The 27,165-nt window shown below is 34.4% G+C and overlaps 2 protein-coding genes and 2 long non-coding RNA genes across 5 annotated transcripts; 2 read left to right on the top strand and 2 right to left on the bottom strand.

Annotated features, from left to right (window-relative positions):
• Window positions 1–1,152: 1,152 nt before the first annotated feature.
• Window positions 1,153–1,908, bottom strand: LOC145790067 (uncharacterized). The gene is made up of 3 exons (XR_014328709.1): window positions 1,884–1,908; window positions 1,474–1,786; window positions 1,153–1,208 (listed from the first exon to the last, which is right to left on the bottom strand). It is a non-coding gene; the product is annotated as an uncharacterized LOC145790067 (long non-coding RNA).
• Window positions 1,909–2,508: 600 nt separating this feature from the next.
• On the top strand, window positions 2,509–10,365 carry LOC114279462 (3beta-hydroxysteroid-dehydrogenase/decarboxylase). Its single transcript, XM_082868508.1, is given in 15 exon segments — window positions 2,509–2,641; window positions 3,690–3,825; window positions 3,828–3,938; window positions 4,534–4,623; window positions 4,752–4,885; window positions 5,549–5,719; window positions 6,203–6,281; window positions 6,284–6,324; window positions 6,614–6,693; window positions 7,515–7,713; window positions 8,217–8,322; window positions 8,477–8,651; window positions 8,900–9,056; window positions 9,430–9,496; window positions 9,791–10,365. Coding segments are annotated over 14 exon segments (1,674 nt in total). The 5' UTR covers window positions 2,509–2,641; window positions 3,690–3,707; the 3' UTR covers window positions 9,937–10,365.
• Window positions 10,366–11,559: 1,194 nt separating this feature from the next.
• Window positions 11,560–21,117, bottom strand: LOC145791300 (G-type lectin S-receptor-like serine/threonine-protein kinase SD3-1). Its single transcript, XM_082871649.1, has 4 exons — window positions 20,959–21,117; window positions 18,386–19,884; window positions 15,984–15,991; window positions 11,560–12,550 (listed from the first exon to the last, which is right to left on the bottom strand). The coding sequence occupies exons 1-4, from the start codon at window positions 21,115–21,117 to the stop codon at window positions 11,811–11,813; spliced, it is 2,406 nt and encodes an 801-aa protein (XP_082727775.1). The 3' UTR covers window positions 11,560–11,810.
• Window positions 21,118–23,964: 2,847 nt separating this feature from the next.
• On the top strand, window positions 23,965–26,471 carry LOC114321712 (uncharacterized). 2 transcript variants are annotated; one of them, XR_014329312.1, is made up of 4 exons: window positions 23,965–25,073; window positions 25,302–25,416; window positions 25,661–25,864; window positions 26,104–26,471. It is a non-coding gene; the product is annotated as an uncharacterized LOC114321712 (long non-coding RNA). The 2 variants fall into 2 exon arrangements; XR_003650394.2 differs by lacking the exon at window positions 25,302–25,416 and having other exon boundaries at window positions 23,966–25,073; window positions 26,104–26,468.
• The last annotated feature ends 694 nt before the right edge of the window (window positions 26,472–27,165 follow it).

The raw sequence follows: 27,165 nt of genomic DNA, 5'->3' as shown, positions 1-27,165 counted from the left end.
TATTGAAAATTTTAAAATCAAAATAACAAATCGTAATTGAGAGAGATAGTTGAGATGAGATAAAATGAACATAGAGATGAGACTCACAGTATAGTTTCAAATTGTGAAACTGAAATCAAAATACAAAAGGAAAAAAAATGATGAGGTATGGACAGAAATAATATATTTTGTCCACAAAATCACATTTTTTCACTCCACAAAATCACATATTTTTTCAATACACCTTCTTTAATTTACTTGGGATTCTGAACCCATTTGGTATCATTTGCCATGTTTATTAATTAATTGTGAAAAAAAAAAGAAGCAAAGGCCATGTTTTTTCAACATTCCTTATTTACTTGATAATCTAAACCCATTTTGTATCATGTTTATTAATCAATTTTTTTCTACATTGAATGGGGAAAAAGGAGCAAAACGGAAACAAAATCATAAACCCATAACAGCAGAAAAATCAGAAACAAAATCACACCACAAAAACATTCACACCATAACCATTAATAATTAATTTCATGATAAACCCATAACCAGATGTGAAAAAAAAAAAAAAAAAAAGCAAAGGCCATTTGATTTCTAAATCAACTCATGACCATTCACATGGCAGAAATCAAATCAGCCGAGAAATAACAAACATTGAATGGGAATAATTCACTAAACCCAACGGTATAAAATTTGGAACAACAAAATAATTCACTCCACAATCAAATTTTTTTCAACATTCCTTAATTTACTTGATAATCTGAACCCATTTTGTATCATGTTTATTAATCAATTTTTTTCTAAATTGAATGGGGAAAAAGGAGCAAAACGGAAAGAAAATCATAAACCCATAACAGTGAAGAAATACCAAGTGACTGTTTTATAAGGAAAATCCACATGTTCTTCAAACCCACAAAATCAAGTGAAACCCATTTATACACTGGACTATACATACATGTATATATACACTGGACTATACAAAATCAAGTGAAACCCATTTATACACAATGCAGCAGAGAACAATGTCTCCATTTCAATATTCACCAGAAAAATGAAACCCATTTCAGACCCAAAACTTTCAAAAAATTTAAATTTAAATCCATTTAAGAAATCAAAAATCAGAAAAATGCTTGATCAATCCATTTAAGTTAGAAGATCAACCCACATGTCAGGTACGTTGATTATTCTGCCCTGTCACTGACTATATGCAAGCTCCCGACCCTGTTTGGTTGCTGAGAAAACGAAGGGAAAAAAATGAAATTCGGTTTCAAGATTAACAAAGATATACAGCATAGTGGTATTGCACTCTACTCATTCAAATGGAATTTTTTTGGCATTCTTGATCCAAACAACGAAGAATGAAACAGCTAATTTTTTGGCATTCTTCTAATTTTCCTAATTTTCTTCTAACAAACAGAAGTAAAATAAATAAAAAGAAAACACACATTCAAACAATCAAAAGCGAGAAACAGATCTACAAAGAAGCAAGAAATTAACCTTTGCATTCCAAGAAGAAGAAGCTCGTTGATAGATGAATCCAAACCCTCCCGATCTTCCTTCTTAGCCAATAACTTGACCTCCTGAACCACATGCCTTATCGCATCATCAATCGCATTTCTCTCCTCACCGCTCACAACAGATCCAAGATCTTCCATAAATCTCTTCACCGTCCTCCGCCGTAGATCTCCGGCGTCCATGATCTCCGCCGTCAATCGCAATTCCCGTCGGCCTTGACTTCTCCGCCGTGACTCAGCCGGAACACCCATTATGGTAGAGAGAGAGGATGACACAATGAGGAGAGGTGGTTGGTCTGTGGTCGTCGCACGGTAGAGAGACAGAGTTCAAAAATTGAAATGAGAGAGAGAGAAGATGAGTACCTGTGACAGATGAGAGTTTTGGACCATTACATTTTGGACCGTTGATGCTCAAAGACATCCTAACCATTGAGATTTAGATGGAGTAATTTAAACCATTGGATCAAAATGTATCTCACATACATTTTTGATACATTTTTAAAATCCCTCTTGTCTTATTTTATAGATCAATCGCATTTCTCTCCTCACCGCTCACAACAGATCCAAGATCTTCCATAAATCTCTTCACCGTCCTCCGCCGTAGATCTCCGGCGTCCATGATCTCCGCCGTCAATCGCAATTCCCGTCGGCCTTGACTTCTCCGCCGTGACTCAGCCGGAACACCCATTATGGTAGAGAGAGAGGATGACACAATGAGGAGAGGTGGTTGGTCTGTGGTCGTCGCACGGTAGAGAGACAGAGTTCAAAAATTGAAATGAGAGAGAGAAGATGAGTACCTGTGACAGATGAGAGTTTTGGACCATTACATTTTGGACCGTTGATGCTCAAAGACATCCTAACCATTGAGATTTAGATGGAGTAATTTAAACCATTGGATCAAAATGTATCTCACATACATTTTTGATACATTTTTAAAATCCCTCTTGTCTTATTATATAGATTATAAAGGACCTTAAAAAAAAAAAATTTATTCATAATTATTTTTGTTAATTAATTAATGGATTTGATTAACAACAACCTCTCTCTGTCGTTTCCAGATCTTTAGAATCAATTGGATCATCCATTGAGGCCGAAGCAGAATCAAAAGAAAAAGAAAAAGAAAAAGAATCATATATAAAATCAAGCTAAAGGTAAGAAATCGATAAACCCTGGTTTGTTTACATCTAAATTTACAATTTTTCCCTAACATCTCGATTACATTACCTTCATTGCTCTAGATTTTGGTTATCCACAACTGGGTTTTCATTACTCCATTTATTATGGCTGTTCAATTCAGCTGAAATTTGATATATACGTGTGTGTACATGTAAGTCCAGCTTTGCTTGTATTTATATTCCAATTTTTATTCACCCAAAAAAATTCCAATTTTCCCCAAATATCTATGAAAAGCTACTTCAATTGCCATGCATTTAGGTTCTTCAAAGCTGTGTTCACAATGGTTTAGTGAGGAATTGATATGTATGTACATTATGTTATGAATCCGTATAAACACTGGTTTGTTTACTTCTAAATCTACAATTTTCTCTAACATCTTGCATAGATTACCTTCATTGCTCTAGATTTTGATCATTCCCAACTGGGTTTGCATTACTCCATTTGTTATGGTTGTTCAATTCAGCTGAAATTTGATATATGTGTTTGTACATTGTAAACCCAGTTTTGCTTGTATTTATATTCCAATTTTCCCCAAATATCTATGAAAAGCTATTTCAATTGCTATGCATTTAGGTTCTTTGCAGCTGTGTTCTCAATGGTTTGTCAGCTCATTTGAAGTTTGATCTAGTGAGGAATTGATATTTATGTATATTATGTATATGTATAAACCCAGGTTTGCTTCCATCTGCGTTTACAACTTTTCCCAAATTCTTGAATACATTACTGACAGTGCTCTAGATTTAGATTGTTCACAACTGGGATTTCATTACTGTTCATCAATTTAACTCAAATTTGATATATGAAGGAGTTGATATATATATATGTGTGTGTGTGCGCGCACACGCGCGCATGAAAACCCAGTTTTGTTTGTATCTATATCTTCAATTTTCTCCAAATTTCTATGAAAAAACTACTTCAATTGCTCTGTATTTAGGTTCTTCACAGCCATGTCTATAATGGTTTGTTAGTTCATTTGAAGTTCAATATAGTGAGGAATTGATATGTATGAATGTATGTATATAGGGCCTACAAAAATAAGAGATGGGAGGGGAGGAGAGATGGTGTGTGGTGACTGGGGGAAGAGGCTTTGCCGCCAGGCATTTGGTGGAAATGCTCATTCGATATGACATGGTTTTGGTTCGTATTGCTGACTTAGGCCCTCTATCAAACTAGACCCCGCCGAGGAGAAGGGAATCCTTGGCGAAGCTATACAGTCAGGTCATGCTCAATACGTATCGGTTGATCTTCGGGACAAGTCCCAAGTACTTGAAGGTCACACCCATTCCATCTATTTGTATATTTTCATCGAGGTTGTTTCACTTCTTTGCTAATACACTTTCCATCCATTGTAGATAACAAGTTTCACTGTTTCAGATAGTTAGGAAGTAAGTTTTAAGATGATTGAAACTTGAAAGTTAAGAGCATCTGCATTAGGCTCAACGAATTTTGTGCCAAATTATAAGTGGAAAACTACTTTTCTATTTTATGTTACTACCTTTTTAAATACGCCATCCATTAAACTCTCTATTCTAGCTTTATTTTATTAAGAAATTATTTTATTATCCATTATCTCAATGAACACTACCACCCCCCCCCCCCCCAAAAAAAAAAAAAAAAAAAAAAAAAAAAAAAATCGAAATAGTGAGGCCCAAGCTATCAAAAAATGATTAAATATGGCAAGTAAAACATGAAAACATTGCTCCATCAGCCTCGACACGAAGCAATGTTTTCATGCTTTACTTGCTATAATTAGCCAAAAAGTTAATTTGTTGATTGAGACTAATGTGGATGCTCGCGAGTGATTTCTAATGGGTTAGGCTAAATTTCATTTATTGACTACATCTCACTTACCATCTGTGTTCTGAAGCTTGCCAAGGAGCTGAGGTTGTTTTCCATATGGCTGCCCCGGATTCATCCATTAACAACTACGAACTCCATCATTCCGTTAATGTCAAAGGTAAAAATGTAGCTCAAGGGGACTGTATCAGCAGTTAAATCTTTTGTGTACATTAGAAATTCTCTCTCCTCTGTTCCGTGCTATTGCGTGTATATACTTGGAAGTTTTATTCTGATCATGACCTGCAGGAACAAAGAATGTAATTGGTGCTTGTGTTGACCTCAAAGTTAAGCGACTTATATATACCAGCTCTCCTAGTGTTGTCTTTGATGGAGTTCATGGAATAATTAATGGGGATGAGTCGTTGCCATATCCAGCTAAGGTATTGCCTATACCAGATGACTTTCATCAAAATTTTATGTTTCAAATCAAGAATCAAGATCAATTGTGATTACCAGCTGCAGAAAAACTTACATTATATTATATTTTCCTCCTCCTTTCTTGCTTTTCTTTTTGTTTATTTAAGAATCAAGAATCAAGAATCAAAATTTCCTTTTGTAATTGCTCGAAATAGAACTATGAGTGCATTTGTACATTGTTATATGACTTTCTTCACAATTTGAGATTTAGTCAATTTCTAATTTTTCCAAAGAGCAAGCCGTACTTGCTTCTTTTTTCTTTTTTTTTTTATTTATATATAAAGACAAGAAAAAAAGATTTACTTGTTGGTCATCCGATTCTGCTCATATGAAGGTGCTAGTCAGCGGGCCCTTACCTTCTTGAACCTATTTTTATTCCATTATTTTTGTTTCTCCATTTTCATTTTGTCTATTTTATCCATTACCAAGCACTCTTGCATGTATACATGTAAAACAGAGAGAAAAAAATTTTTTTAAGCCAGTCCATTTGACAAGCCTCCTTTATGATCATCTCTATACCGCTGCAGTCTACTAACTTTTCCTTTTTCTTTTGCCTGTTCTTCTGTTTTCTGTACTTATTATCAGTTCATTTGTATTAAAAATATTTGTGTCTGCAACTCTTCCAGCACAATGATACATATTCTGCCACTAAAGCTGAAGGAGAGGCGCTGGTCATCAAGTCAAATGGTAGTAATGGGCTTCTAACATGCTGCATCCGTCCTAGCAGCATTTTCGGTCCTGGTGATAAATTACTTGTTCCATCATTGGTATCTGCTGCGAGGGCAGGGAAATCAAAGGTAACCAAGTTTTTTGTCAATTTAATTTCTCAGGTTGTGACCGCCTTACACTTTGATTTTATAATGTTCTAGAAATTCATGTGTTTCATTCAATATCAAGTTGGTGGATAGCTAGGTTCTTAATCATTTGAATCTATATAATTAATAAATGACATAATGTATGTGTTCTTGCACGTAGGGCATGGAAAATTGAGTATTTGTGCTGCATACATTCTCTCTTTCTGTAAAACACTAAACCAGTTACTAACTGAAAATATTTGTATTTCATATGTTTTTGTGATCTTACATTTCAATTTTTATTGGTATTGTTCTTTGTACACTCTTGAATTCTAACATTTATTTTACCACTAGTTTGGTAGTCGTACCACCTCCAAAGGAGAGGTGCATAATTATGTGTGCATAGATATCTAACTTACGGGAAAAAAAAGAAAAGAAAAGAAAAGAATTTAACATTGTTTTCTTTGTTTTATTTAAAATGAGCAGTTTCTTAGTGGTAATGGCAAGAACATGTACGATTTCACTTATGTTGAAAATGTGGCACATGCCCATATATGTGCTGAACGAGTGCATCGGAGGCGACAGTTGCTGAGAGAGCTGCAGGGGAGGTAATATTTAAATTCATTTTTTATGTTCTGCTACAGGTGGAAATTATTTAGTTACTGAACCAAATTTTAGCTGTGCCAATGGTTAATTCTCTCTCTCTCTCTCTCTCTCTCTCTCTCTCTCTCTCTCTGTATATATATATATATATAAGTAGGGCAATTTATTAATAATAAAAAGGAACATGGCATAGTCAAGCTTTGTTATGTAATTTGCTCATAAGTTGGGCAATGACATTTTCTGAATTTGAAGGGCTTTAATTGACAAATTTACAATATCATGTTGGTTTTGCAGGCATATTTTGTAACTAATATGGAGCCAATCAAGTTTTGGGAGCTTGTCTCACTTGTTCTTGAAGGTCTTGGCTATGAAAGGTACTCATCTTCTTGAAGGTCCTAAACTAATTATAGAACCAGTGTAGGCAGCTTTGTCCCAAGTTTTCTAAGTTGTCCTACATTAGAAGAAGGTAGGAGAAGATCCTAGAAGTCACTCTTACGTTTGCTTGGGATCAGACCGAGGGTGGGGTTTACATCACATAATTTCAAGGAGCTGTCTGAAAGCTTTTGAAAACTCTGTAAGATGATATCTATTGAATTTGAAAAATAAGTACATATCAGTGTGTTTGGTTTCAGCTTTCTGAACTCAGTTTTTTGAAAATTAAGTTTTTTGTTTTTTGATTTTTGTTTTTCGTATTTTTTTGTTTTTAGTGAATATTTTTTTTAATTTTAAGCAATTTTTTTACTTTTTTAAATGTACTTTACTTAGATGTATCTAAATAGCGAATTATTTATGAAAAAATATTTTAAAAAATTAATAAATACACAAAAATAAGAAAAATATACTGAATTTTCGTAATTTTTATTGTATTTAGTGAATTTTTTAAGGATTTTTTTTCACAAATATTATACTTTCTAGGTGTATTTATGTTAGGTGTGTTTAAAAATTAAAAAAATTCAGTGAAAACAAAAAAAATACGGAAAACGAAAAAGTAGAATTTTTTGAAAAGTGAATTTTGAAAACTGGAAACAAACAGAGTGTATAGGATTTAGGGCAACTCCTACTCAAATTAATTGTCACCTTAAACTTAGAAACTTAGACTTTGCTCAATGAGATGACAGCATGACTTAAAACTAATACCAATCAACACCTGTGTAGCCGTTGTTTGAGTTTATATCTGATTTCATATAGTTTGCAGGCCAAGAATTAAGATTCCAGTCTTTGTAATAATGCCAATTGCACGTCTGGTGGAGTGGACATATAAGCTGTTAGCCCCATATGGCATGAAAGTTCCACAGTTCACACCATCAAGAGTCAGACTTCTGTCTTGCAGCAGAACATTTAACTGTTCAAAAGCAAACGACCGACTTGGCTACACACCCATTGTACCATTTCAGGTCTCTCCTTATCCAATGAAATAAGTACATTTACATTTGATTTTCCTAATGTGAAATTATGGAATATACTAAAGACTTCTAGGAATGATTTAATTCTAGTTCCTTTGCTTTTAGGGGCTTGAACTTTAGCAAAGTTCTCCATATAGGTTGTATCATTTTTTTTTTCTTTCTGAATTTGCAGTGCTGCACTTATTTTCTTCAGAGTCACATTAATCTGAACCTCCAAGCGATGATGAACTGTTAATTTCGCCATTGCATAACAATATATATTGATAGTGGATGGCAAATGTTCCCATGTTCAAATGCCCATGGAAGTGCTCTCAATATTAATAGAATCTTTGTTTAGTTCATTATTTTTGCCACAATGTACTTCTAAATGGACAACATCGATGTGTATGCACATCAGAGAAAGTCAGAGTCTAAATATACGTGGTGCATTTCTACCTTTTATTATGATTCAAATTCGTATGTGACTTGCTGTGTTAATCCTTCATTTTCTATAGGACGGTCTTAGAAGGACAATTGAATCGTACTCGCACTTGAGGGCTGAATGTCAACCTAAAAAGGATGGTCCATCAAAAGCTTTCAAATATCTTGGAAGAGGAAGAGGTAAGAGTGTTAATTATTTTCTTCTCAATACCATATTTATGCTTGCATTTGTTGTGTCTTAAATTTGTTTACAATGAGGACTTAATGTGCATATGAAATTATTTAACTGTGATTGTGTTAATAGTAGCCTGTTTGCTGCTGCTTCATGTTGCAGTTGCCGACATACTTCTGTGGAGGAATAAGAAGGAGACACTCACCACAGTGTTCATTCTTGTTTCAATTTACTTCAACTTCATAGCATCGGGATACACCATCATCACTATGGTTTCAAAGCTTCTCTTGGTGGCATTTGTTTTTCTGTTCATCCATAGCATCTTACCTAAGAAAATGTATGCATGCTATTCTCTTTGAACTTCGTTATACCGATGTTTCTAGTTTGCTCAAGCTCAAATTATTAATCCCATAAGCATATAACATATTATTGTTCATTTGGGTTTTATTCTATGGCTATCTAATGCAAAAATAGTTCTCCAATTGCATAACTCTGAACACAATTTATGGTTCTGTAGAGGTTTGATATAAAGCATTTCCAAGAAAGCTAACTTTCATATCTAAATGAATTTTCTATTTATTGCAGATTGGGATATACAATTGAGAAAATTCCTGTATCAAAATTCTATTTCTCGCAAGAGATGTCAAATGAAGTTGCTCTTTCAATGGCCTCTTCGTGGAATTCTGCAGTAAATGGTTTAATATCTCTTAGCAAAGGGAATGACTGGACTCTATTCCTCAAGGTATTTATCACAGTAGCATTTCTTGTCCTTTATCATCGGTTTGATAGAAACATAGGACATTATTCAAAGAAAATAAATATTAGGATTAACATCACGCTTCCGCAACTATTCTTTTGGTTGCATGGAATTATGACCACTGCTAAAACAAAAATGTATGAATAAATACATAGATTAAGTTCATCCCCATCCCTTTTCCCTTCTTGGAATTAAAAAAAGAACAATTGTTGCATAGAGTTGTGTCCTGACTCTCTGACCTACAGTTAGCGAAATTGTACCATTACAAAATTGTCAAGTTAATCCTTTAGGTTGCTGTACTATTTTTATTTTTATTTTTATTTTTTGTGTGCATTATTTAAAATCTGCTGATGAACAGGTGGTTCTGTCTCTATCGATTCTCAGCTTCCTTGGTGCCATTTCACTCCAAAATTTGTTTGTTATAGGTTTGTTCTCTATCGCTCTCCTTTCCAGGCCTGTTTGGAAAAGTCTTGGTTACCTATATAAATTCAGAAACACTTTCACATTTCATTTCAATTCAATTCCAAGTCACTTCAGAACCTGAGCAGCAGAACAGAAAAATCAACCTTAGCATCTTTGATGATGCTATCGCTCTCCTTTTTAAAAAATTATTTTAATCTTTCGTCATATAGCATCTTTGATGATAATTGCAAAGAGACCTCAATTTTTGGGATTTGATTGCAGCTTTGACCGGAGTATTTTCTTTCTTATTATTGCAGGACTTCCCGTTGTCTTTGTTGCTTTCTTTGTGCATGAGAAAAAAGAGGAAGAAATAGATGGTTTGATTTATCGAATTATTTCGTACGGATGCAAATTGAAATCCGATACAGCCAGAAAATTCTTTAACTCGAAGAAGATTCAGTGATAGTGGATAGATATTTGACATCTTTTTGCCGAATTGACATTGGAATTCCATTTTTCATTGCTTGGGCCCTTCTAACTGGTTTTCGGATGATTTGAAATGAGAGCATTGGCAACTCGGTATTTGCTGGTGTCCAAGCTGGTGCAATGTAGTGATGAAGATCCTTGGAACATTTTTGTGCTGATCCAATGCTCATAGAAGTTGCCAGTGTTTTGGCATGTACTTTCTGTTTTCTGTTTGTCTCCTGTTTTTTTGTTTTTTAACCCTAGTTTGGTGTTTGTTGTATCAGATATACTAAAAAATGTCTTCTAAAAAGTTAAATTGGTTTGATTTGTGCTTTGTGGGAAGCTCTTTGATTTGTGACTCCTCATTGGGCCAACACAATTTTAAACCAAATTTTGAGTTTTGATTGATAGCTGATCTTTTTGAATATTTTTCTTGGTGCAAGCTAATTTTGGGCTGGGTCAAGAAGCCCAACTTGATTTTTATTTCAAATAATTAAGCTTTGGGCGTCTCTCTGGTCCGGGTATGGACAGGAAGTGTGGACTGGAGAGGTCCAATCTGGCCCTTAGGCTCATGAATATTTGAACCGTTTATCTTACTGGGCTTAATCGGTTGATCATCTAAATTGATTCGACTAGCATAATTACATAATTTTATCATATATGTTATAAAAAAATGAATTATTTATTTTTAAAGGCAAATTGTGATAGTCGTCCTTATAATTTGGTCTTTATTTCATTTTAGCTCTTACAATTTTAATTGATTGGATATTGACTTAAATTTATAATTTTATTTCAATTTGATTTAATTGATTATAACTTTTAAGATTTTTTAATGAAAAATATGCATATAAGTGACATGTTATATAATTTTTTTTAAAGTAAAATTATAAATTTAATAAATTTAGTTAATTAATCTCAATTAATTCAACAATTATTTTTCGTTAAAAACACTAACGGCATTATCAAATGGACTAAATTAGTATAAATTTTAAAATTAAGAATCAAAATTGAACTAATTGAAAATAAAAAGATCAAAATGATACAAGGAGCAAACTATAGAGATGTAATTTGCCCTATTTTTAAAATTATATTGGTCATCTTTTTTTTCTTTTCTTTTCTTCTTTTTTTTTTTAAAAAAAAAAAATCAAATATTATGACATTATGTAGCCACAGTTATCATGGCTTTTCAATATCCCACTCAAAACACCCCTCTCTCTCTCTCTCTCTCTCTCTCTCTCTCTCTCTCTCTCTCTCTCTCTCTCTCTCTCTCTCTCTCTCTCTCTCTCTCTCTCTCTCTCTCACACACACACACACAAACTATACACATCACTTCTTACACCACAACACAGAGATGCACATACTCACAAAGGGTACCCTCCATGCCATGAGCAAGGATCCTCTTTTTGGTTCTTCCGGTATTCGATTAACTTGATTTTTTACAGATATGATATACATGACAAATCCTAAAATGTGAACAGTTTAGATCATCGAAATTGGGCCCAATGACCCACCAAGTAAGGAGCCAAGGAGAGGATCCTTGCTCCCATCCCCCCCCCCCCCAAAGAACCCAAAAAAACAATTTAAGCAAGAAATTAAAGTTGGTGAAATATAAGGCATCATATATGGGCAATGGTATGGTACACACCCTCAATCTTGTATTCAAATACCAACATCAAAAGATTCAATCACTTCCCAAAAACAAAAATCTATATTACATCTACCAAATGTGACAAGCTTTCAAGATGGGGCCAAAATTCATAGCCATTGCTACATGACTTCAAGCTGTTCCCACCGTGCAGTTAGCTCCGCTATACAAAGAGAGAGTGAGAAAATGAGATAAAAGGAAATAAATCTCCATACCTTCTTTGTGTTCTAAAGCTCTGGTCCAGATTCTGATAACTCTTCTTCCTCCTCTCGGGGCCTCCGGCAAATGAAAGGAGGTGGTGGGGGATCAACAGTCAAAGTTCCTTCTAAAACCTTAATAACCTCCCCTATGGAAGGCCTTGTTTGCCCATCAATTTGCAAACACCAAAAAGCAATTCTCAGTGCTCGCTCCAACTCTTCCAAATCCTTCATGCCTTCTATTCTTCCATCGACTATACTCTCCGCCTCTCCTTTTACCCACTTCTCATAAGCCCAATAGCAAACATTGTCAGCTTCTCGACACCCACTCACCAATTCCACCACCATCTTGCCAAAATCTTTCACATCCTCATCTGCTGCTCCACCATTGTCAAATGCCAACCCAAATTCACTCACCTTGGCGTCGAAGTTTTCATCCAAAACCACGTTTTCACATTTTAGATTTCCATGACTTACAAACTCCCTGCACTGTGTGTGCAAGTATGAAATGGCCCTCGCCACAGTTACACAGATCTCCATTCTCTTTCTCCATGTCAGCCTCTTGCACGCCTTACAGTTTTCTATGCATTGTCTGAGTGAGCCATTCTTGGCAAACTCGTACACCAAAAATCTATGATTCGACTCACAACAGTAGCCCTCCAGCTTTACAAGGCTTTTGTGATAAATAGTTCCTATTTTTGAAACAATGCAACGGAACATCCTTTCTTCAATGCCCGCTTTCAGTTCTTTGACTGCAACGAGCTGGTTATCTGAAAAATCTAGAAATCCCCTAGATGTTGATTTGTGATTATGTATCAATTTTAAGCAGAATATAACAATCACAATCAAACAATCAAACAATCAAGACAAAGAGACACAGTGATTTAACGTGGAAAAAACCACAATTGGACACCTCCAACTGTGATCAAAAAACCACGGGCAACAGCCACAAGAACAATCCACTAAGAAGAATTAAAGGAATTACACAGGTATACTCTCAATTACCTAGCGAATCCACAACGCCTAATTGAACCAACCTCTATGTGCCTCTTCCAACCCCATCTTCACCACGGAATTGTCTTTCTGATGAGCCACTCCGGATTCCACCAAAGCTTCAGGCTCGAATTCCTCAGAATCCACAACTGAAGAATAACTCTCTCTTTTGTGTATAACAAACAAACCTTTGATGTACTCTCTTTAGATCATGAGCTGAATACTCAATAAAAACATCAAAGAAAACTCCCAAAGTATCCCCAGATATAAACCCTAGAAACCAAAAAGAAGATCTGGAGAAGTTATCCCAAAAATCTGACCCAATACGCGAATTTATAGAATCTGTCCCGCGATCTCCGCTCGAGCTCAACACAGCCCGCTCGAGCGGACTGACCAAAAACTGCGTGCGAATAAACTGAGATGCGCTCGAGCGTAGGAGAATCCGCTCGAGCGTAAAATCACACCTTCCAGTATTTTTACAGGCGACTGCAGAGATGCTGAGAGCTTCCAATCCCCGCTCGAGCGTCCCTTTCCCCGCTCGAGCGGGAAAGCCAAAAATGGAAAAACTGGAAAAAAAATAACATGATCGGACATGCAACTTTGAATGCATTTATGCATTTTGCTTCGGGGGCGCTGCCCCTCGACCCCGCCGTGGCGCTGCCCCGGACCCGCCAAGGGGCGCTGCCCCCTCGACCCCCGCGAGCTGACCGGGCAGCTCGATCCCCGTCATAATCAGCGAAGTGGCAATCTTGAAAGCTTTATCATCACAAATTTCTCTGAAATGCTTGATTCGGGTTGGATTCGCATCTAACAACTCATAGCCTCACTGAAATAAAAATGCGAATAAAATTACAACTCAAAGGAGTTTTGTCAAACGGGATTGCCAAGAAATAAAACCTAACAATCTCCCCCTTTGGCAATGCCGTGACAAAACACACCTAACAAATAAAATCCTAAACACCCCAACCCATTACAGCCAACAAAAGCCAACTTCTTTTTTCAAGGTCTTGATCTGCAAAATAGTTATTAGTGCCACAATCTCCAAAACAACTATTAGTCCCACAATAGTATATGAAAAAGCAATAGACATATGACACGATTATCTTGAAACATGAGATGGAAAACATGAATAGATGAAAACTAAGACTCATGAACAACAACTCTCAAACAACAAAAGCAAGATCATAAACCCCACAAGCAATGATATGACGATGTAAAAACCATGAACATACAAGAAGGGCAAATAGTGTATAGCAACATGCAAAACATATAGCCAATCTCCCTTATCAGACATAACAAAGTGTTCATGCTAAACAACTCTTGCAATGAAAAACCAAACTCACTTACACACCCAAATCAAGATGAACCAAACTCCCCCTCACTAAAAGCAACCACAAACACTGAAAAACAGTGAACAAGAAGAGAATGATAAAAATAATATGGTGGAGCAAGTAAGGAATTTCAGATTAGTACCTTAAAACACATAAGATTATCCAAGAAGCACCATTACAAGAAAACACAATGTGCACAGTCTGTAGAAGATTCCTCATGCAAGAAAGTGATGCATTATGTGAAAAGCATAGATCCCATGATAAAAAGTGTGTGTGTGACGCTTGGAGTTCGACAAACACTAGATTCAATCCTAGTAGTGATATGAAAGCTGGACCTCCGACAAGAGAATCTTAAGCACGACAAAGGAAAGTCAAACCACTAGGAATCAAGGGGTATTTGGTGAGTAAAGGCGGAGGCTCCCCCTCAATCAATGAATCTTTTTTTCTTTTTTTTTCTTTTTTTTTTCTTTCTTTTGCACATTTTTTTCTTTCTTTTGTATATTTTGTCTTCTTCTCTTTCTTTTTCTTTTTCTTTTGCACAATCATTGGTGGCTGACACGCTCAAGAGTATGGAAACCGAACCAGAGAAGCATGGATATAATAATGATGGCCTGGTTGGTGACTCTGAGGTAGCCTTTTCCTCATGGCTGGACTGCAAAGAATAGAGGGGAAAGCCATGGAGGTGCAAAAAAGATGGTAGGTGGTTAAGAGACTCAACATCACCCATGATATGCTAGTATAGGTCAATTCCTTTAGAAACACAAAAGATCAATGACAGAAGTCCATAGAAAAAAAATAATCACTAGGGCGGAAGACTCCAGAATTTGCTAATCCAAGAATGTGTACAGAATGAGACATACTAATCAAAAAACACACACTCCAAAATGAGTAATGATCACAGAAAGCACACACATATTAACATGTAATGGATTTTCTCATCAATTCCAATATGTACCAAGGACCACTCAAAAATTTCAAGCTTGCAAAACTATACTAAGAAAATCTTTTTGGAATTTTTCTTTTTTTTTTTTTTTTCAATTTTTTTCTTAACCAAAGCAAGACAAAAAACAAACAAGCACACATTAAAAGACCCGAAAAAAAAAACACACAAAAACCTATAAACTAAAACGACCAAACAAATTAACACAAGTCAACTTTTCTCACCCAAATCTTTTTGGTCTTGACAAAATCAGGTCTAGCGGTCTTGGTAAGTGTCGTGGTGTAGTGAACACCCGCATGAATCTTGGTATTCCGCCTAGACATGTAAATCGAATTTCTACCCTTTTGAGGCACTCTCCCATGCAACTTATAACAATAAGGGCGAATATGACCATGCATACCACAATGATGACAAATAAAAACAGGGTGTACCTTCTTTTCTTTTACCTTACCAACTCTAAGGAGTTTGAGAAGTCTTTCATCTTGTTGAATCTTTTGTCCTCCCTTTCCTTGAGTTCTTGTATCATAAGATGAGGAAGCAATCTGTTTTTGCTCTTTCTTACCACCAAAGCCAATGCCACTCTTGTCACAACTCATTTGTTGAGACCCAATGATATCCTCCAAAGTCTTTGATCCTTTGTTCCAAAGACCAATGGTAGCCATAGCACACTTGAGCTCTTCCTCTTTCTTGACCATTAGTTCTTCCAAAGCAACTTGTGACATCTCGAGAGATTCAATCTTTTCTTCATACATGACATGGGTTTGCAGTAACTCATTCCTCTCCGTCTCACAAGTCAACAGTTTTGCACAAAGAACTTGTTGATCATCAGCTGCCTTGATGGCATTAATCCTGGCCTCGGAAATTTCTTCCTTAAGTTTGACATTCTCACTTTCACATGCTTTGAGTTTCTTTGTGAGTTTGTCATTCAATTTGAATAACTTAAGAGACTCCTTATACAACTTTTCATAAGCTTGCTCAAGCTCTTCATGATCGCTCTCCAAGGATTCATCATCAGTGATATTCTCAACTGACCTCTTTGGAGAATCTGTTTGTCCTTCAGCTTCAGAAGCCGCCATGAAAGCAAGAAATTGTTTATGACCCTCTTCGCCTTGACCTTCATTGTCACTTTCATCTTCATCAGATTCAGATTCATCATCCCAAGTGATGGCAAGGGCTTTCTTCTTCTTCAAACGAGTGGGGCATTCTTGAGCAAAATGGCCAAATCCTTGGCACTCATAGCATTGGAGTCTTTCAAAGTTTCCTTGTATCTTTCCTTTCTCCTTCTTGGCTATAGAATTAATTTTGAGTTTATCTTTGCCTTTAGATTTATGAGAATGAGTAGATTCCAAAAGATTAGGATTCTTTTTCAAAAAAGATTTTTTAAATTGTTTAACAAAAGCAGCCATAATCTTGGAATCTATATCACAATCCTCATCAGAATTCTCTCTAACTTTATGAGCACTACTAAAAGCAATATCTTTTTGTTTCTGTTTGAAATTCCTGTGTGCCTCATAAGTTTGGAGATTTCCAACCAACTGATCCAGCTTGAGGTTGTCAACATCTTGAGCCTCCTCAATAGCCGTAACTTTTGGTTGGAACCGATCGGGCAAGGATCTCAAAATTTTTCCCACAACTTTGGATTTTGGAATTTTTTCACCTAAATTGAAGCTGGAATTTACAATGTCACTCAACTTCGCATAAAATTCATCAAAGGTCTCACTATCTTTCATTGAAAGGTTTTCGAAACTAGATGTGAGCCTTTGAAGTTTTGAGCGTTTAACAGAAGGAGTGCCCTCATGAATAGTTTGTAAGATATCCCAAGCCTCTTTTGCGACTTCACAATTACAAATACGACTAAATTCTTCAGGTGTGACAGCGCAAAAGAGAGAATTGATAGCTTTACTATTCCAGCTACTATTTTGGTAATCAGTTGTGTCCCACTGATCAATTGGTTTGGGGATTGTAACTCCATCAACAGTAATTGTTGGTTCAGTCCACCCATTCATGACGGATTGCCAAACTTTTTCATCAATAGATTTTAAAAAAGATCTCATCCGAGCTTTCCAAAAAGGATAATTGGATCCGTCAAGTAGGGGTGGTCGAACCATAGAATTTCCTTCACGAATTGTATCCATTATCACAAATCAAACAAGATCTCGTTCTAAAAGAAAATATTTTTTTAAAAAAAAATAGAACGACCTGCTCTGATACCAATTGAAAAATCTAGAAATCCCCTAGATGTTGATTTGTGATTATGTATCAATTTTAAGCAGAATATAACAATCCCAATCAAACAATCAAACAATCAAGACAAAGAGACACAGTGATTTAACGTGGAAAAAACCACAATTGGACACCTCCAACTGTGATCAAAAAACCACGGGCAACAGCCACAAGAACAATCCACTAAGAAGAATTAAAGGAATTACACAGGTATACTCTCAATTACCTAGCGAATCCACAACGCCTAATTGAACCAACCTCTATGTGCCTCTTCCAACCCCATCTTCACCACGGAATTGTCTTTCTGATGAGCCACTCCGGATTCCACCAAAGCTTCAGGCTCGAATTCCTCAGAATCCACAACTGAAGAATAACTCTCTCTTTTGTGTATAACAAACAAACCTTTGATGTACTCTCTTTAGATCATGAGCTGAATACTCAATAAAAACATCAAAGAAAACTCCCAAAGTATCCCCAGATATAAACCCTAGAAACCAAAAAGAAGATCTGGAGAAGTTATCCCAAAAATCTGACCCAATACGCGAATTTATAGAATCTGTCCCGCGATCTCCGCTCGAGCTCAACACAGCCCGCTCGAGCGGACTGACCAAAAACTGCGTGCGAATAAACTGAGATGCGCTCGAGCGTAGGAGAATCCGCTCGAGCGTAAAATCACACCTTCCAGTATTTTTACAGGCGACTGCAGAGATGCTGAGAGCTTCCAATCCCCGCTCGAGCGTCCCTTTCCCCGCTCGAGCGGGAAAGCCAAAAATGGAAAAACTGGAAAAAAAATAACATGATCGGACATGCAACTTTGAATGCATTTATGCATTTTGCTTCGGGGGCGCTGCCCCTCGACCCCGCCGTGGCGCTGCCCCGGACCCGCCAAGGGGCGCTGCCCCCTCGACCCCCGCGAGCTGACCGGGCAGCTCGATCCCCGTCATAATCAGCGAAGTGGCAATCTTGAAAGCTTTATCATCACAAATTTCTCTGAAATGCTTGATTCGGGTTGGATTCGCATCTAACAACTCATAGCCTCACTGAAATAAAAATGCGAATAAAATTACAACTCAAAGGAGTTTTGTCAAACGGGATTGCCAAGAAATAAAACCTAACACATGCCTTCGAATATATTTGGCCCAATTCGGTGCTTGAAATTCCCCGTAAGGTCTTTGATTTCAGCATAGGATAATGTGATCAAACCGTTTGAGTTAGGGCCCGTGTAAGCTAAAGCAGCTTTCGTCCTGATATACTTCCTTCGCTTGTAGATGCAGAATCCAATTCCAAGTTGAAATAGAAAAAACACGACAATTGTGCACGAAGCCACTCCAATTAGACAAGGAATGCAATTCGGTGAAGTATCATGTACAGGGGATATGGGTAAAGCAGCAATTGGATCGGAGCACTTCTTAACGAAAGATATTGAACTTAAAGATGGGTCTGATTGACCAGTGATGTACTGAGTTTTTGTGATTTGGCATTGTGCAGTCCCATCATTCACGAAGGTCACAGAAGTGCAAAGCGGGTCTTTTTCACACAAACTCTTGCATTGTTGCAAACTAGTTTGCGCAATTGTTTCGTTTGGTGGGTAAATTCCATATAGGAAGGTGTGATTGTATCTAGTCATTATGAAACCGGATTTACAGTCCTGTCCATATGGAACCAAACATTTTGAGTTAGACTCGGTTGTTGATGAAAACGGGCATTTGCATACAGGGAAGCTTGATGCATTGAAGACGCATATGCCAGAGAGGCCACACGTTGCAAAAACTTTACACTGATTCTCAACAGCTTGCCAAACCGGTCTCCATGACCTAAGAACATCGAGCCATGAGTATAGCCGAAGATTTCCATCAACATCTAGCCTAAGAAACCGGAGTTTCACATTTGAATCATTGTGATCTTCTCCAAACACAGACCAAACAAGTTTGGATCTTTGGTCAAGAGGCTGCAAGATTCCATCAGAGTTGAGAATGGCTCGGAGAATTGATTGAGAATGGATTCCATTTCCACTGGTCCAGTAGACAACATGACTTTCCCACCGGAGTTGCAAATGACCTGAAATGTCCATACGAAGACTGTAGTAACTCGACATGGAATTCCTGCTAGCAGCTCGAAGTGATTGGGAAATAGATAAATTCTGACCCGGGAGGATCGTGTCTGTTGGGGTGTCGAAGCTTTGCCAAACGATATCTTGCTTTCTGTTGAGAAGAATGAGATTGCCACTGTCAAGAAGAACTGCTGAAGCAACCGATGAATTGGTAGTTTTGCTTGTCCAAACAACGAATCCCCTGGTGGAATCAAACAAAACTAGTTCTCCATTTTGGGTCAGCTGGAAGTAAGACTTGTCGCCCACTGTAAGGTCAGCTCCGGCAACCCAAACCACAGTTTGTTGACCAATTGGGATAGAGTTTGAATTGAAATGGATCCCAATACTGTACTGATCCGAATGATTAAAGAATCCAATTGCAAAATTCCCATTGGAGGAGGACCAATGATTGTTTTCTACTACTGAAAGTTTTGAACCCAAGGGAATTTGAGAGACAACAGCTGAACAAAGCAAGAACCCGACAAAAATCAAGAGTATTCTCTCTTGGACAAACACATTCGAATATGCCTAGAGATGCAGATTAAGAGACGTAAGAGTAGGAGCAGCCTCTAGTATCTGCATTGTTGACAGTGGATAGCAGAGTTATTGAATCTTGGTTTTCCAGAAACAAATAGATCAAAACAGGCAGCTAGTTTAACAACTCTTGATGCTTTTCAAGACCAAGCAATTCTAAAGAAGATTGTGAACAAAAGCAACAAGAAATCAAAGACAACGACAAGTCTAGTGCCGATAAATTTTCACTGGCTATTGAAGTAATTGAGCCACATTTTCACAATTTCTAACCAATACCAGTTGAAAATCTACTAGTCTGTAAGGTTTTAAGAGAAGCTTACAAAAAAATTCAACATGATCAACATGAAGAACATATAAATATACATATGATAATGTGTGAATAATTGAAAATGTAGAACAATTAATGCAGAGTTTGATACCTGAAAAGACTTTCAAAGCCCTATAAATTCAAGAAGCCACCAAGTACCTACAAGAAATTAAGCATGTGAGCAAACAAGAAATGGATGAATGACAATTGAATCAGGAAGCATATTGACCTAAACAATTCAAAACTGGACCATCAGAAACTAACTGTAAAGCAATAAAAACTTGTAATTAATCTAGAAAACAAACATATTGTATGCATTGATTGGGTTTTGAATTGAAACTTTGGGCAGAAAAGGGGCCCAATTTAGGGGTTTTTTATTTATTTATTTATTATTATTATTATTATTTAGCATATACATAATGCAAACACTTTCAGAGCTCAAAAGTGAGACTGATAGCAATAACTTACAGCAAGACAAAGATTAAAGGGCCAAAACCCAAAAAGCCATTATAGCGTATTTATACATATACACACAATTAAGTATGTAGATAAGGACTATATATATAGAAATTGATAGAATGCATTGAAACCCTGCTGAAGTAGTCCTAGCAAGTTAAAGAGGAGAGTGAAAGTGAAACCCTAGAATGAAAAGGTAAATTTGATGCACTAAACAAGGTACATTTTGAGATCAATCAAGTGACACTAAATTACTTGAAAAGCTGAGCTGTGTAGTGATAATATTAAAAAGGGTTTGGACTCACCACCAAGACAAGAGCATGAGTTGAACCCATTTGCAAAAATGGAGTCAATGTCGCCGGAGAAGCTGACGGAGAGTCGCCGGATAGAAGAGAGAGAAAGTCCAAGTCTGAGCGACTGTGTGTAAAGAAATGGGGCTTTTCCCAAACTAAGCTCTTTTGCATCCTAGTTTCGACAGAATTTTCAAACTAAGCTAAAGTGTTGTTACAAATCGTATTTTCACTGTTTGGAGTTCAAAATTTGATGAATAGTGAAAGCGCTATTGTAAAATACGTTTTTAATTAATAAATTGTTATTTTAAATCGCATTTTTAATATAAAATTTTTTTTAAAGAAAACGCTATTTGAAATAGCGCTTTTACTGTGCATATAATTTATTTTATTTTTTTTCAAAAAACGTTATTTCAAATAACGTTTCTACTGTTGAAACATAAACCAAAACCAACCCACCCTCTGACATACGCACACACCCACACACACCCAACCCACACTAAGCATTGAAATAATATAATTTTTATATATAATTTTTATAATTTTCATAAATATAAATTATTTTTAGGTTATGGATGGTTTGATTTATAACACGTATGTAAGGGTAAAAATTTTTATAATCAAAAATAATTTTTACAATTTTTATAATCAAAAATAATTTATAAATTACCAAAAATAATTTATAATACGTATGTATTATAAAAATTGTTATAATAATTTATAATACGTATGTATTTACTTTAAATAAATTATATATAATATGTATGTATTATATATATAATTTTTATATATTTACTTTAAATAAATTATTAATAAATATATAATAATTATTTTATAAAATAAATTATTAATAAAAATTATTGATTGTAAAATAAATTGATTACTTTATAAAATAAATTGATTATAATTTTTATTAATAATTATTTATTATATATTTTTAAATAATTTATAAAGATTATAATCAATTTATAAATAATTTCTGCAATTTTTATAATCAATTTTTACGTACGTATGGCAATAATTTTTATAAATTATTTAAACCATACATATGTAAGAGTAAAAAATTTTAGGTTATAGATGGTTTGATTTATCATTTATCAAAATTTTTACCCTTAAGCCATACGTATGTAAATGTGAAGATGGGTTTACTGTAAATGTAAATGTGAAGATACGTATTAAATTATTTACATATGTATTAATTATAAATTTTTATAAATTATTTTTGAATAATACATACGTATTATAAAATATGAAGATGGGTTTACTGTAAAAAATTTTAAATAAAAAATGTAAAGATATAAATAATACATACGTATTATAAATTATTATAAAAAATTTTATAATACATACGTGTTATAAAATTTTATTAATAATTTATTTTATAAAATAATTATTATATATTTATTAATAATTTATTTAAAGTATATATATAATACATACGTATCAAAAATAATTTATTTAAAGTAAATATATAAAAATTATATATATAATACATACGTATTATATATAATTTATTTAAAGTAAATACATATGTATTGTAAATTATTATAAAAAAATTTATAATACATACGTATTATAAATTATTTTTGGTAATTTATAAATTATTTTTGATTATAAAAATTGTAAAAATTATTTTTGATTATAAAAATTTTTACCCTTACATACGTGTTATAAATCAAACCATCCATAACCTAAAAATGATTTATATTTACGAAAATTATAAAAATTGTATAATTTATTATTATAAATTATTATTATATATAAAAATTATATTATTTCAATGCTTCAGAGTGTGGGTTGGGTGTGTGTGGGTGTGTGCGTATGTCAGAGGGTGGGTTGGTTTTGGTTTATGTGTCAACAGTAGAAACGTTATTTGAAATAACGTTTTCTAAAAAAAAAAAAAATTATATACACAGTGAAAGCGCTATTTCAAATAGCGTTTTCTTTAGAAAAAAAATTTTATGTTAAAAGCGCGATTTGAAACAGCGATTTATTAATTAAAAGCGCGTTTTACAATAGCGCTTTCACTATTCATCAAAATTTTGGGCTCCAAACAGTGAAAGCGCGATTTGTAATAGCGCTTTAACCTAGTTTGAGAAATCCGTCCAAACTAGACCTAACTTGAAAAATAAGATGCAAAAGGGGCTTAATATGGGAAAAGCCCCAAAGAAATGAGCCACATGCCTCTGTTTATAGATTAAAGGAAAAAGACAAGAAAAAATGTTTTAGTTTTGGATTTTTAAAAATAATTTTTGAATTTTCAGTTGTATATTGGCCATGTTTATTAGAATTTTTTAAGTTAAAAATTAATAATTAAAAAATAGAACGAAAAAAAATTCCTTAGTTCTATATAATTAAATCTTTTAAAAATTAGTTTAATAAATTATAAGGAAGAATAGTACAAAGCATACTCCTAATTTAAAATAAATTATAATAAGTTAGTTTACTGGAATTTTAAAATATTGTATTCAATTTTTTTACTTTTTAACTTAAGTTAGAGATTGTTTGAATGATTTATATAAGTATATTTTTTATCTTTTTACGAAAAGATATATAAAAATATTGAAAAACATCAGTGTGTTTAGTTTTAATTTTCTAAAAATTGAGTTTTTTATTTTTCATATTTTTTGTTTTTAGTGAATATTTTCAAAATTTTAATCAATTTTTTTTTATTTTTTTAGATGCATCTTACTTAGATGTATCTAAATAGTAAAATATTTATGAAAAAATATTTTTAAAAATTAATAAATACACAAAAATATGAAAAATATGCTGAATTTTTGTATTTTTTGTTATATTTTTAGTATTTAGTGACTTTTTAAAAAAAATTATAAATATTATACTTTTTAAGTGTATAAAAAATTTTAAAAATTACTTCAAATATTTAAAAAATTCATTGAAAATAAATAAATAAATAAATAAATAATAGAATTTTTTAAAAAGGATTTGTTTTTGAAAATCAACACTAAACAAGCTAATATAACTCTAAAAAGATAAAATATATATATATATATATATATATCTATATAATAAGGGAAAAGGGTTTTTGAAAATGTCTAATTTATGTTAGAGATACATTTTGATCCAATGGTCCATATCAACCTGGGTATATATCAATGACTCAGATCAATGTATTTCCCGCCCAAATATTTCTCTCCCTCACCCTTCCACCTATCCACGTCTCCTCCCTATTTCCTCTTTATCTCTCTCTCTCTCTGTTCTCACCCATTCTCCTCTCATTCCCTCTTTATCTCTATCTCCCTCTCTGTTCTTCTTCTTTCCTACCCTCCCTCTGCCGCTGCTCTCCAGTCTTCTGCCTCTCGAACTCGGCTGTATCTGTCCCGACGCTGCTCCCAAGGTAAGATTTTTACCTCTCCCTTCTCTCTCTGTTTGTGTTTGCCTCTCCAGTCCTCGAAAACTTATTCTGTCTCTCCAATCTTCTCTGTCGGGCTGTGAACAGGTTATTTTATGGTTTTGTTTTAGGGCTATTTTCTGTTATTTAGGGCTATTTTCCATTGTTTATTTTGGGTTTGTAATCCTCTCTGTCAGGTGAACAGGTTATTTTAGGGTTTTCTTTTAGAGCTATTTCCATTGTTTATTCTGGGTTTGTAATCCTAACATTCAGGCTGTGAACATGTTAATTTTTGATTTTGAAATCAAAAATTACGAAGAGGTGTTTTTTAGTAATGTTAGGTAAATTATTGTGTTTTGATTGCATTGAGTATATACGATTACACTATTTTTGGAAATCCATTGATACAGAGAGGGAAATCCATTGAAATCCATTTTTGGAAATCCATTGAAATCCATTAATCTTGGTTTATGCTTATAAAGTGTAAATAATGAGAGGGACTAAGGTGTTTTAGTGTGGAAATCCATTTAATATATGAGGTGGAAATTATATGAGGTGGACTAAGGTGTTTAATTATAAGGTGGAAATCCATTTATGCTTATAAGGTGTAAATAATGGGATTAATCTACTGTGTTTGCTCTGTTGTCTGAGGAGGGAATTGCCAAGGGAATTCATAGAGTAACTGCTGTTACAACACTGTGCTTCTAAGGCCTTGGAACTAGCATTGTCACTTGAAGTAAATGAGGCATCAAAAACAAAAGGAAGCTCGCTGGAACAGGTTGTCACTTCTTTTTATTATTTTTACCAGATTCAGATACAATGTCTCTTCCTGTGAATTAATAAATGATAAACTGAACTGCTTTTTCAAATTCATTATTCATGTTTGAGTTATGTTTTCTTCTTCCTGAAGCAAGGGTGTTGCTTAATTCATTATTCATGTGTGACCCTGCCTTCCTCCACCAGCTTTTCTACCATTTTTAACTTGCATTAATCTCTTTTTTGCCAGGTCTAAAATAGTTCTGCACCTGGATTTTGACTTCTTATTGTTTATAAGCTTGGTCGACTGTTGAAGGGATTGTGGTGGGAGGGATGGTACTTTGAAATGTAAATAGAATTTGTTTGTAAGTGTGGATTGTGAAGTACAAAGTTTCACTTTTAAGTATATGATTCATTGAATGTTGGTCATTTGCATGCGCCATATGTTGACAAATGTGATTTTTGATTCATGATTTTAACTAAATATGCAACTGCTCCCTAAACTTCTACTTCAGCCTAATTTTATTTTTTGGTTAGCTATTTCCTAAAATACATCTTTTTTTTGTTGTTGGGAGTGCTTTTTCATTTAGTAGATCCTGAATCGTGCAGGCACTAAAGCAGCTACCTCAAGGAAAGATCGAATTAGCCACAAAATTTGGTATTGCCAAAATTGAACCTACCCAAATTGTGGTGAAAAGCACCCCTGAATATGTTCGCTCCTGTTGCGAGGCGAGCCTGAGGTGCCTTGGTGTGGACTACATTGATCTCTACTATGTACACCGGATTGACACATCAGTACCTATAGAGGAAACCGTATGTGTCTTGGTTCTTCTTTCCGATAAAGTTTACTGGTTTACTGGTTTATTGGTTTATTTTTCTTTTAAAGTTTACTGGTTTACCTATAGAGGAAACCGTACCTAAAGTTTACTGGTTTATTCTTCTTTTAAAAAAACAGGGAGGTATTATTGGAGTTTGAATAATTTTTTTATTAGTATTATTTGTAATTTTTTGTGTATGTGATGTTTGAATGAAATTTTCTTCTTGAATGGCAGATGGGGGAACTTAAGAAGTTGGTGGAAGAGGGTAAAATAAAGTTCATTGGATTATCTGAAGCAAACCCAAACACAATAAGGAGGGCACATGCCCCCTACGGGCCCTACCTTTCTACTCAACCATATCAGCATTCTTCTGTTGATTACTTGTAAGGACGTTTCTAAGCAATTGGTGTTATGATCCTGCTTGCATGCCTTAAATACATTTCCCATCATTGGTTTGAAAATTTTGCTATTTATTCACTATATATATAAATTCACTATTAAATAAATGATTAAATTCACTATATATATAAATTAAGTTAACAACCTTATTTAAGAGCTCCATTTTGATCATCATACTTAGGGGAAACAACTGCACAGGGTAAATGTGGAAAAAAAAATTACAAATTAGTGTTAAAATTTATAAATTTTAATAATAATGATTTTATAGTTTGTTTTTAAGTTACTATGAATTTTAAATTTCTCTTTGATCTACCTCGAATGGGTTTCATTTTGAAATGTGTTTTGATTTCTCAAAGGTTTTATTGTGTTTGAATTTGTGTTTCTAAGATTTGGGTTTGGATTTGTGATTTTTAATGTGTTGTAATGTTTATTAACTGGGTTATGACTCCCATTCGAAGCTCAACCTTGAACAGCAATGGAATTCAAATAGGAAGAGAGAGACGTAGAGGAAAAAGAGGGACAGAGCTATCTGCTCAAAAAAGAACAAAAACAAAAAGAAGTAGAAGAAGAAAAGAAAAAGTAGCTTTAGTTAAATAATTGCACAGAATTGTTTAAAGAATAATGCTACAGGATTGTTATTGTTTAAATAATTGTGTTTATATTAACAATTTATTTATTTTTATTAAAAAATAAAAAAATGTCGAGTAGTTTTGGTTTTTCAGATACTTAACATATATTTGTGAGAAGCCAGATAAATCAGTAGTTTGAAAGTGTTAAAATCTGAAGGTGTTAGAATCTATTACCAGAAAAACCAGTAGTTTGAAGGTGTTAAAATCTGAAGGTGTTAGAATCTGAAGGTGTTAAAATCTGGAGTTTAAATTGAGATCTGTTAAAAAA

The sequence above is a fragment of the Camellia sinensis genome, chromosome 5 (assembly GCF_055761805.1).
Source record: "Camellia sinensis isolate YWXY chromosome 5, ASM5576180v1, whole genome shotgun sequence".
In the NCBI taxonomy this organism is placed as follows: domain Eukaryota; kingdom Viridiplantae; phylum Streptophyta; class Magnoliopsida; order Ericales; family Theaceae; genus Camellia; species Camellia sinensis.
This window is presented reverse-complemented; position numbering and strand designations above follow the sequence as displayed.